Source organism: Marmota monax, unplaced genomic scaffold, assembly GCF_021218885.2.
Source record: "Marmota monax isolate L192 unplaced genomic scaffold, Marmota_monax_Labrador192_F-V1.1 WCK01_AAM20220418_F8-fsc00097, whole genome shotgun sequence".
Taxonomy (NCBI): domain Eukaryota; kingdom Metazoa; phylum Chordata; class Mammalia; order Rodentia; family Sciuridae; genus Marmota; species Marmota monax.
In genome coordinates, this window is record NW_026694162.1 from 6,293,721 (window position 1) to 6,306,134 (window position 12,414).

Genomic DNA, 12,414 nt, shown 5'->3' on the forward strand with positions numbered 1-12,414 from the left:
AACGAACTGGTGGAGCGGATGATGGCATTTGTCATGTAGTTTTGCTATCCCTGCTTGCAATGCCATTTCATTTAACCAAATGTCTGCATGGGGAGGAAACTGAGAAACCTCACATCCCTGGCTGTAGAGAGCAGTTATGAAAGATTTACCTCCTAATAGACATTAGGCTCCAGATCTGGGATATGGCACAATTGCTTTTGTTTTGCAGGAAGTTCCCCTGGGCCTCTTCTGGGTCCATGATGAGCATGTGCACCTCAGCATGCTAAGTGCTGATTAGCCAGGAGCCTGCTGCTCAAGCTTATTCCAGAATATGTTGCTGTATATGAACCTCTGTCTTTGGGGACGCTTTCTTGAGTTACTTCTTTGAGTCAACTCCCTTTCCCTCATTACCCACCCACAGACCACACTTAACAGTCATTGAATTTCTCATGATTGCCCACACAGGCCTTCCTGCATTTTGCTTGTGCTTGTCTCCCTGCCTGGTTTGCCTGTTCTATCCTTGCTTTTCAAAATCCTACCCATCCTTCAAGATCCAATTCACATATTAATGCTTCACTAATCTTTGCCCTAGAAATTGATCTCTATTTTTCCCTCAAGCTCTGTTATCATTTTATATGCCCATCATGGCCCTTATCTAATTCTGCTTTGCACAATAAATATTTATGTGTAAGTTTTTTCCCCCCCTCTCCCTGTTACATTGTAACTTTGTGTGGCACAAAACTGTCTTACACATCTGGAAGTTCTCTACAAACTTAAAATAGGTTATTAATGCCCATGGCCTGTATTTATTGAACTGAAGCAAAAACCTATGTCCTTAAGGGCTTTTTAGGTGATAGGAAATAAGTAAAATTAAGCATGAATGAAATCATAAAAACCAACACCAGATAAATAACCAAACGGGGAAGATTTGGTAGCTCTTGTTCCTCCGATCATGTAAGATTCTAAAGGATTTTTTTACAGTAATTCCTACTTGAAATGAAGATGCTAAAACTCCCAAAGCACCAAGGAATCACTATCCTGATGTTCAAGAAGAGCATGCGTGATAGACACAGAATTCCCTCTGGCTTGGGTTTTCATTTCAATCCCCACCAGTCTCAGAAAACAGCATAGAGTTTTCTCTGTGCAAACACACAATTGGTTTGTTTCCCATTTGTTTATTTGAATAGCAGTGGAAATTAAATTTCCTTGGAGGTCCTCATGCTCCTCTTCTTTTTCCTTTCATGTCAGCCCTGGACCCATCCAAGGACCCCTGCCTGAAGGTGAAATGCAGCCCTCACAAAGTGTGTGTGACCCAGGACTACCAGACAGCCCTGTGTGTCAGCCGCAAGCACCTGCTGCCCAGGTAAGACAGGAAGCAAGGTGGGTGGAGGGTGGGAGGCGCTCTGCAGTTGGTGGATCTAAGGGTACCTGGACTTGACTGGGGAACATAGGAGAAGGGAGAGAGCATAGTGTTTGTGCTGCCATTTTGTAGGATATTTGGTGCCTATATTCTTGCTTAATGGTATGAATCTCAGTTTTCAAACACAAATTTGCAAAGAACATTCATCTTAATTCCTTTAAATCTACTTAATTTTTACTCTGCGTTCTCATCTGAGCAGATGAACAGAAATCCCTTCTTGGTCATCATTTGGGAACTTCCTTTTCCATGAGTGACCTTAAGATCCAGTAAGGTTATTGCTAATAAATCAGAGGTTGGACCTTTTGTCCCCTGGTTGTATCTGATTATGCTAATCCTTTGAGTCCTTGAGGCCAGAGGGTCTCTGTTGCCATAACCCTCCTGCCTTCTCAAAGCTCACACTACCATTCCTTCCTAGATTATGTCTTGCTATTTCCTGGGGTATAGCAGGCCTATCCCTATTTACCAAGCCCAGGGGGAGTTCTCCCCCATTTTCTCTTCTTCCTTATAGCCCTTATTCTCAATGCCACCCCACCCAGCACTAGCCACCCAGAAGGCTTAGACTTAACAATGATGGAAACAGACTTGAATTCAGGCTGCTTGTATTTTCAGTCCCATAAGAACATTCAAAACAAGAAATCAGACACACTAATGTGTGTGTGCACGCGTGTGCGCGCACACACACACACACACACACAGAGGCTTTCTTTAAGAAAGGGGCTGAGTGGAGGTGAGAGGAAGGTGATTTCAGTGCCTTTTCTACACTCTTCCTTGAACTGCCTGTGCAAGTGAGAAATGCACCAACACCATGTTGGAGTTACACCCAGTTTTGTCTTGAGCAGCTTACTCTGCCACTCACCTGGACTGCACCATAACTTAGGAGAATATAGCAGTCTTTCTTAACTTCATTCCCACTGAAATTGACCTCCCTAGAACTTTCACTTTATTAGCTCTGGTTTAACCACCTGAGATCCTGAAGGATGGGTACTCTTCCCTCTCTTAATCCTTAAAGTCTAACCAGTGCAGGCTCCTTTAGGCTGTTCTTGTTAAAATACATTTTAATTGCCCTTCCTCCCCTAAGTGATTTTCTCTAAACATGCCTGTGGAGGTGCTACCCCTGAGATCATGATCTAGCAGAAAGACAGTACTCCTATCATGGGGTGACTCTGTATCTCTGGCTTCTCTAAGCATGGCCCCTGCAGCCATATACCTGACCTTTATCTCCCATATCTCCTTCAGAATCCTCAACAAGACTTTCAAGGTTGTTTTAAGCATAATCAGACAAAAATGCAAGGTATTATAATGAGCTTTTCTTGTCCTCCTAACTGGAAAGTTCTTCCTATAATAAAGACCCATCCTGTCCCTGGAATGTGTAGCACATTCCAGGTGTTGTGCTCAGCATCCTTGTCCTTGAATTCTTTTTAAAATTTTTAAATTTGGTATTGTTTTTTTTATCTCCACTCTACAAAAGAGAGAACTGAGGCAGAGTGAAGCATTCGTGATTTGCTTGTATATCTAACAAGTGGCAACCATTATTCAAATCCAGGATTATCTATCTAGCTCTAAAGCTTACATTTTTCACTACTACAATATGTTAGCCTCTTCATTCTACCTTCCCTTGTCTGTGGTTTATTTGCTGTTATTCAGCAAAAAGCTGTGGAATACCTACTGTGTGCCAGGCTTTTGTCAGGCCCCAGGGCTCCAGGAGGTCCTGTTCATATACTCAAGGAAAATCAAGGTCACTGGGGACTTTGATGTAAAAATGTATTTTGGTTGATATTTGAAGTTCTTTTTAAGGTTATGTACTCTAAGAAAACATGCCTCAATCTCCTGCTGCATGTGATTTCTGCCTTCCCTGATGGAGAGAAATGTGATTTCCTTTGTTGAAAATTCCCAATTACTCTCTGGGATAGTGTCTAGGTTGTTCAGTTATCTGGTTGTGTGTGTGTGTATGTGTGTGTGTGTGTGTGTGTGTGTGTGTGTGTGAGAGAGAGAGAGAGAGAGAGAGAGAGAGAATGAATCCCTTGCTTGTTTCTTCCTAGATTTCAAAATTCAGACTTTTTTAGAAATACCAGAGTAGAGGTTTGTGGTTTTAAATTCAAATCTGTTTGAGACCAAGGCAGCAACCTTGCTTGTATTCAGACATATCCAGGTAAATGATATTTTCCTGGGCAAGTCATGTTTCTGAGCATCACATTTTTGCCTATGTGAAAAGTTTAATCTTCATCTCCCATATCTCCTGGTGACCACAAAATTATAGTGGCTTAGACCATGGATTTGGGAATAAGACCAATCTGGGTTCAAGTCTCATCTTGGCTACTATTTGACTATGTGACCTTGGCAAGTTACTTTACTTCTGAATTTGTGTTTCTTCACCTGTTAAATTGGTTTGATAGTTGCATTTACATAGGGGATAACATACACAGTGTAATGTCAAAAAAATTTTAGATATTCTTCCACTTACTAAACCAATGACTATAATAGTTATTGTTATTGTAAGATTCATTTTGGAACTTAAGCTAGAAATCCCCAAATCTGCATACTCCTAAGAAAAAATAGCTCCCTACAGGTGCCTTTCCCCTCTAAGGCTCACGGTGCTCTCTTTACTGTTCTTGCAAGGGTAAGCCTTTGAGAGTTAGTGTGATGATTATAGTGCACTTCTGTTGTCCCCTTGATGATTCACACAGGTAAGGACCAAAAAAAATGGCTGCATTTCTGATGCTAGGACCTATACATTTACTGGAAAAATAGTTCAAAGAGGCAGCTTTGACTGAGGGGACATGCCTACTTCCCTTGTTGGGACTGGGAGGTGGAGTGGCTCCTGCAGTGCTGTTCGCTGTGGTTATGGGTCCAGCCTTGTCCTTGACCTCTCAGAGGCTGAATTACTCAACCCACATGATCAGCCGATTGCATACATCTTCTGAGGGTCTTGGACATCTTCCCAGACGAAACATCTGTCCTTCCACATTATACTTCAGGGGTCCCCTCTGATCAGGGAAACCATGTTGACAACTCTATTTATTCATCAATCAGGAAAGTAATCTTTCTTTCTTCAAAACATCTGTGGACAATTGTGCCAGCCAAGCTGGCCTCTACAGCAGCACAGTGGGTGAATCCCGCCCTCCAGACAGTCAGGAGTATGCACATGTGGAGAGGCTGCTGAGCCAGCCTTAGGCTGAGTATGAGACTCCAGTTTTAGGTTGCCTTTGCAAGTAGAAGACAGAAGGACAGTGAATGAATCATTGACAGAATTTCATTAGCTTTTTGGGTTTTTTTTTTTTTTTGGTTGGTGCAGACTGAGTGATTGGAGAAGCCCTTGGGTGCACACATCTGTGACCACAGCATTTCAGGGCCAACCAAGCAATTTTGTCGGGGATTGTGGAGCGGGTAGAGGGGTGTGTGATAGGGCAGGGCAACACATCCCTCCTTCTGCTGGAATCTTCTCCTTGATTGAGGTGGTATTTGTATTAGGATTTGTATTTGGTTTCATTCTGAAGCTTCAGCTCAATTCATGTTGTTTTTGAAGAATTCTGGAAATTCTTCGTTTTACTTCTTATCATTGGCAGGGGTGGGAGAAGGATGATTTTTGGTAGCATGTCCCTCCTCAAGGTCTTCAGGGACATTTATGCACTAAAGAACAGGGTGAGGTGGCTAGGATCAGGAAACTTTCCCTTAAGTGACTTTTCCAAAAATATTCCAGGCTATTTTTGATTTACTGTAGTTGACACCTATTATAGGAAACATTAAAAGTTAGAAAAATTTAAAAAATAACCCAAAGGAAAGAAGTAGGGGTCACTGTATCTAAAAATAATAATAAAAATTTTACAATGTATTTCTGTCTTTTATTTCTTCTTGCCATAGGTTTTGTTAGGTGAGTTGTTTTTAATTAACAAGCAGTAACATACTACATATAAAAATTTGGATGGAACCCTCTTAATTAATTTATATAAGAGATTATTTTTTGATACTACACACTATGTATGCAAATTTTAATGACTAATAACGTACTATACAAAAGAAGTAATGTGAGGTAGGTCATACATTTAAATTTAAGAACTAAAACTATAAAACTTCTAGAAGAAAACAGGAGCAGTGACCTTGATTTTGACAGAAATTTATTAAGTAGGGCACAAAAGCCATGAGCAATAGATGCAAAAAAAAAAAAAGAACAAATTAGATTTCACCAAGATTAAAAATGTCTGATCTTCTGAAGATACTTTTACAAAACTAAAAGAGGCAAGTCACCCTAGAAGAAAATTTTGCAAAACACATACCACAAAAGATTTGATTCTGAAATAGATAATGAAAGCACATGTACTCATGGATGTTCACTTTAGCTTTATTTGTAGTAGCAAAAAAATAAAATAAAACAGAACAACAACAACAAAAACCTGAAGTTTTATCACTGTATAAATGGATAAAAACATTGAGGTCCATCCAATATAATGGATTACTACTCTGTAATAAATAACAAAGGGGCTATTGATACATCTAACAACATAAATGGATCTGATTATTATTTTGAGTGGAAGGGGAAAAAAAGACCAAAAACCAAGCATAATACTGTATGATTTCCACTTACATGAAAATTTAGAAAACATAAAAACTCATCTGTGGTGACAGGAAATCCCTCACTATTTGCTTGAAAAGAGAACGATGATCATGGTCAGTGGTTGCCTAAGGCTACAAGGCTTGATAATGAAGTAGATCCTTCTGGAAAAAAAGTGAAGGCAAACTCTGGTCTTAGATGCCAGAGATCCCACTGGTCAATGGGTTTGTTTGTTAAAATAAAATTTAAAAAGGCTTTATTACAATGGAGTATTATTCTTTTGGGCAGGTTTTAAATACATATATACCCTGAGGAGTTCTTAAGGAAAATTTTCTCTTAGGAGATAGGATGATAGAAAGTCCTCAGGCCTGCAGAGGACTCCATGCTCAGGGTTTCTCCACCAATTGGGATGGCTGGTTCAGATTCATTGTTCTGTGTGAGTGAGTAGGAGATAGGGTAAGGGTGGGATTTCCCCTATGGAGTGCTGAACATTGATTTTATCTCTCTGTTGCTATTGATTTTCATTCGGAGAATGGAAAATTGAAGCATTTGTTCTAAGCTTCCAGAACAAGCCACATTCTCAAATTCTGCAAGTGTATTGTGAATGGGAAGAAAGCATGTCAGGATGGGACTTACAATATCTAAGTGTACCCTTCAAAGCCTTGGGGAGCAGTGGGAACTCATCTATTTTTAAATAAGGAGCGAGATGGCCCAACTTCCCAAAGGGCTGGGCCTCTCTAATGTAATAGCCCTTCATTTCCGCTTCCTAACTATCTGGAATAACAACTAATTCTCTGCACTAGCAAAGAATTCAGATCCAGTCGAGGCTTTCGGTACAGTAGACCAATCTGAGAGCTTTCTCTCTTTTATGTGAACTTGAAAAAAAGAATCAAAGTGTTTGAGGTCAGAGAGAAGTACATCACAGAATGTGCCTCAAATACCAAACTCTCAGAGGATATTTGAAAGGATGACGGTTATTTCATCTCAGTTTTGTTTTACAACAAAGCACTGCCTCCTGCTACAGGGGCTTTGAACCGATTGATTATACATACACATATCTGTTGAGGTCTGGAAGACACGTGGCCATGCAGAAGGTGGGTAATTCCTGGGTGCCTGGATGGATTTCTGGTGCTTTGCATCTCAAGGCCTTGCCAATTACCAATGTGCCACTATGCCCACAATCATTACCACGATTTTATATTTGTGTAGCTCATGCCCTTTCTCCATAGGGCCCATGCATTGCCTTGGGTTCTTTTTTAAGCTCAGAGGACCTTCATTAACCATGCTCTGGGTCTGAAGACAGCGCTAATGAGAGATTGGTGCTGTTTCTAGGATGCTTGCAGCTGAGTTTTGGGTGTGCCCTACTCTAAGTCAGTCTCTTTTATAAACAGAAGAAACACTTCACTGTGGTCCATTATTTTGCAAATGTGTACCTCTTCATGTGTTGTTCCAACCACATGCCAAGTACCTATTGCTGAAGAAGAGACATGAGAGGAGGGAAAGCAGCTCTTTCAAGAGAAGTACTTACTGAGCACTTAGCCTGTTAGGCACACCTTGCAGGGGGGAGCTTGTGGGCTTCTCACAGCAGGTGGACCAGGTCTGTATTATAACATCCACTTTGCAGATGGGACTATTCAACTTCTCTAAATAACTGCCCTCCTTGCACAGGATCAGGAAGGGGTGGATTGGGAACCAGATTGGCAGTCACTTCAAAGCTGCCTCTGCAGTGGGGTTTTGGGGGTAAACTCTCAGAGAGCTAGTTTGCTTCATTCCTAGCCAAAGCCCACCAGCCAGTGTGCTTGTGGTCCTAGAAGTGCTGCTATGCAGGAACCTAGGGTCCTAGCTTCTAAATCGTTTTCTCCTTTCTAAAGCAATGACTCTAGGTTCATTATTCCCCTTTGTGATTCTTTCACATGTCACTTAAATATAGAAGTATTTAATTACTTCAAACCCACAAGACACAATAAGAAAGAAAAAAGAAAAGGTCTTGTCTTGCTCTGCCCAACTTCTCCTAGGACTGTTGTGGAACATGAATTCATAACTCAGGCAAACTACTCAACTTCTCCATTCCTTTGTTTTCCTCTCTGAAACCAAAGGTATTGGTTAGATGATCTTGAGGACAAGAACAGCAGAGACTAAGAAGCTGTTCATGATGGAGATGCAAATAATTGTGTGAAATTTTTTGCATGGAACTTTTAGTCTTTGGAGCAGGGGACAGAGTAAGAATCAGATATTACATTTAAGAAAAATTCACTAGGCTAGGTTTACAGGTATAATTTTAAAAATAACAAATGCAAGACTTCCAATAAAATGTACCATACCCATATCATGTCCTATCCTGGCTTCCCCCCCAACACTTTTTTTTTAAAACAAGCTCCTTTCACGGCCATCAGAAGGGGAGGGGGGTAGGCAGGCTTACCCAGCAAAGACTCCCTCTCCTGCCTGTGGGGCAGTTTTGGAGTGTGGCCCTCAAGGACCAGCGCCTCTGTTCTAGAAGCTTGTCATCTCCCCTTCCCAGGCTCTTGGACTGTATTGCCTTCCAGCAGGGGCAATTCTTGTTCCCGCTGATTCCAAAGCATTGAATCATTTTCTGACTTTTTTTTTCCCCCAGGCTAATTCCTATCTGTAGATGATAGAGAATGTTTTATGGTCGAATTTCCAGGATGTGTTCATGCCCAGATGTTAATAAGCTGGGTGTCTCTGGAGCTGGGAGTGGCTGTTTACAGCGCCAAGGGTTGATTAATGACAGCCTTTCATTTCCTACCTCCATCTCTGGAAAAAGGCATATAGTACACTGTGATGCTGACTGGGTGATGGAGCTGCAGGAGCTGCATTTATGGGTGTCCTTGTGCATTAAGGTACGTGCAGACTGGAATATTTTCTGCCTTAGATTTAAGTGTTTTAGAAAGAGGAGGTTGAGGTGAGTATGCACATTTTGAATAGATAATCACTAGCTATGATTTCTACCACAGATCAGGTCTTGCTGGGCAGCATACAGGTGTGAATCATATTACCCTACCTGTCCCTCCACATTGAGAAACAAGCTTGAGCCCCCTGTAGTTTGCTGAAGATGTTAAGCTGCCCATCATGAGGGCTGGAATCCCTATGAATTCTGGAGATGCATAGCATCCAGGTACATCAGGGCCTGTGTCATCCTGAACAAAAGTTATCAGATTGAATTTTTCCAGTTCTGCTTTTATCTGTTTTAATTTTCTCAAATCTTATCCCTTCTCCATTGTTATTAATAAATCCACTGTCACTTGCTTGCTGCTCTGCAAAACTCATCAGAATCCCAACTTATAGGTTTTCAGTTTAGACATTTTATATCAGATTGACTCAACCACTGAACTGTGAAAGACATTCTTTATGGATATCAGCCACTGAAGTAGGGCCCATCTGGGGCACTGACCACGCAGGTTCTGGGGCCAGAAAATGTACTCAGGATGATTTAGATGGACATTCAAGGCTATCTTTAGGAGGCCTGGTGTTTTAAATAGAATGTTCTCAAGCTAATGATCTGTCTTTAATGTTCTTCATGGAGGGGATGGACAGAGGGCAGCCCCTCCAGGCACAGAGGGACAGGAGAGATGAAAGTTAATTAGTCTGGGGACCTTGGTACTTTTCCAAGGATCTCTTATGGTATGTTCACAGGTGTACAATGAACCTGATGTGGCTTTGTGACCAAGTGATAAAAGGCCTGCTCACAGCTGGGGGACTGGAGTGTCATGCTTCTCAGTGAAGTGCAGGGCTAGTCTCTGGTGATATCTACCTAGTGGGTCAAATGTCCCATACCCTCGAGAAACCCCCAAGTGGAAAGCAAGGTAGTGGGGGCTCTCCTCCCCTCTGGAATGAAACTAGATCTCTTCTCTAGGCAGGGACCAGGAAGGCCATTGGTGAATATGTTTATGGTCATGAAGGACTTCAGGGCTTGAGTTTTTCCTGCTGTAAGTTTGCTAGGCTAGTTCAGAAAACTGCTCAGATGCACTGGGGATGGTGAGTCAAAGGTCGCTAATTCAGATTCTGCTATGTTGGAGTTAGTAATAATTTCTTAAATCAACAAGTATTTATGGCTGCCTTCCAGGTGCTAGATACTGTGCTGTGGGTTTGGAGTTCTGTGATGAGCGGCCGTATTCTACCCTTGTAGGTATTAAAGTTTATTGGAAAGTGCTGATGATATTATTAAGTATCTAATCACTTATGATAAGTGTTCATTAGTATCAGAGCAGGGTGCCATAGAATTGCTTTAGGTTGGTTGAACAGGGAAGGCCTCTTGGGGAGGAGAAGAGTGATAAATCCCAGCAGGGCAAAGAGTAGAGACGTGTTCTCAGTGCAAGGGACAGCTTCAGCAAAGGCCACCAGTCCAGGAGGAGGGGAAGGAAAGTGAGGGCAGCCTCACTTCTTCTTTAATGCAGATTCTATGCTATGTGAGAGAGGCTGGAGGGGTGTGTGTGTGTGTGTGTGTGTGTGTACATACACATACAAAAATCCTAAAGCTCTCCTTGTTAAGTTTGTATCCTAGTGGATGAGATGAGGGATATAAATGTGCTTAATCTAACTGAGAAAGAAAAAAAAAATCTCAGGATGTAAAACTGAAGTTCTCAGAAGTGAATGACAACTTCTACCCTCATTGGAAGTTGAGGAGTGGGTGGAAGGCAGAGAAGCGGCAGCATCAATTGGTGGTATTCAGTAGTATTCACGGTGTCTTAAAAGCTTGTGATGACTTTGACTCAGATCTACTGTGATATTGACTGCTGTTAAGTGACAGAAATGAGGACGAGCACAGTGCTTCCCCCAAACCTATCTTCTATGGAAGAGCTCCTCTGCCCTCAAGCCACTTACATGCTTTTCTTTATAAAATGATGACTTTAAACTTTGCATCATGACTTTGTTTTAAGAAAATCAGGGAGCATAGCACTGGTGTCTAGTGGGTGCTTAATAAATTTAGTCACACATCTGAGCCTCTGTTCCTCAAGGAGCATTCAGTTGGGAGTAATAATAATTGATACCCTCACCGTTCCTCATACTTGTGTAAGACCATATGTGCCAAGGGCTCTGCAGTTTTCAATGTTCTGGATGGGGTCCATTGCTGTCTTGGTCATTTGGGTTCCTATAGCAAAATACCATAGACTCGGTAACTGATAAACAAGCTAATGCTTTCTGGTTCCTACATAACTATATTTTTGCTGCATCCTCACATGGTAGGAGGGGCCAGGCCTATCACTGAGGCCCCTTTAGAAGGTCATTCATCCCATTCCTGAGGGGCTGTCTCTCAGGACCTAATCTCCTCCCGAAGGCTCCACCTTCAAATACCCTGACATTTGGAATTAGGTGTTGGTATACAAATTTGAGGGAGAGAGAAGCCAAAGCATTCAGTCTATAGCATTCTGCTCTATGCAAATTCATATCCTTCTACATGCACAGTTTGTCATCTGGGGTTGCCACAAAGTTGTAACTGGGGGTTATGTTGTGTCTCTTGACTCATGTTCTTGCAGGAGAAGATTTCAGGTAGGTCACCATTATAGTAGAAGTATATATAGCAAAGTATTTTAAAGGGGAAAGGAAAGTTGGCTTGGTGGCACATATCTGTATTCCCAATGCTCAGGAGGCTGGGGCAGGAGGATCACAAGTTCCAGGTGAGCCTTAGCAATTTAGTAAGACTCTCAGCAACTTAATGAGACCCTATCTCAAAATTAAAAAAAAAACAAAAACTTGACCCTCCTGGGTTCAGTCCTGTGTGTGTGTGTGTATGTGTGTGTGTGTGTATAAAAAGAGAGAGAGAGATTGAGAGTGAGAGAAAGCAAAGATGCCTTTAAGGCAGAAGTTGTACCCTCTCAAAGAGGAGACCAACATCATGTCCCTCTGTTCCCTAGCTTTTTATTGACATTTTAGGGAAGTTTCTAGAGAGTCCTGCTCTGGTACTACCTCTTAACTTTTGCATCAGATTTTAAAATCCCTACTGCACATGACTTTATCCACAGGTACTCAAGCAAAACCCACAGAGGAGAGAACTTTTACTGTTACAATAAGATTTTAAATGACATGCTAAAAGCATGCTAAAGGCAGCCCTGGGTCATTCTAGCCTGCTCTAACCCATTCTAATTGGAATTTGGTTTTACAGATTTTTATGGCCGTTTGCTTTTAATTATCTTGCCTTCCTGATTCTTAGAAATTTTGGTCTACATAAAGGTCTCAGAAGTCCTCTTTCAGGGTAACATGGGTTCTTCCTATCAAGGACATACATTCCACAGCCCCAAGAAAAGCCCTGCAGATAACAGGTTGTTTGTTGAGGAATTTAATATATCCTATTGACTTAAACCAGAGCAGAGCTGTAATGGCCTTGGGTAAACTGCTTTTTAAAAGAAAACGTGAAGGGCCAGCATGTAGGCCCAGTTTATAGAATTATCTTTTTAACTTTATGTTCCTACCACTCATATCTATCTGCTACCTCTCAAATTCACTCATTTCATTC

At 41.5% G+C, this 12,414-nt stretch overlaps 1 protein-coding gene across 1 annotated transcript in view; it reads left to right on the forward strand.

Annotated features, from left to right (window-relative positions):
• The window catches only part of Spock1 (SPARC (osteonectin), cwcv and kazal like domains proteoglycan 1), a 515,785-nt gene that overhangs the window by 359,551 nt on the left and 143,820 nt on the right, over positions 1 to 12,414 (forward strand). The window contains exon 4 of the mRNA XM_046465855.2: positions 1,228 to 1,342. Coding sequence (XP_046321811.1) covers positions 1,228 to 1,342 — 115 coding nt within the window. The remainder of the gene's footprint in view (positions 1 to 1,227; positions 1,343 to 12,414) is intronic.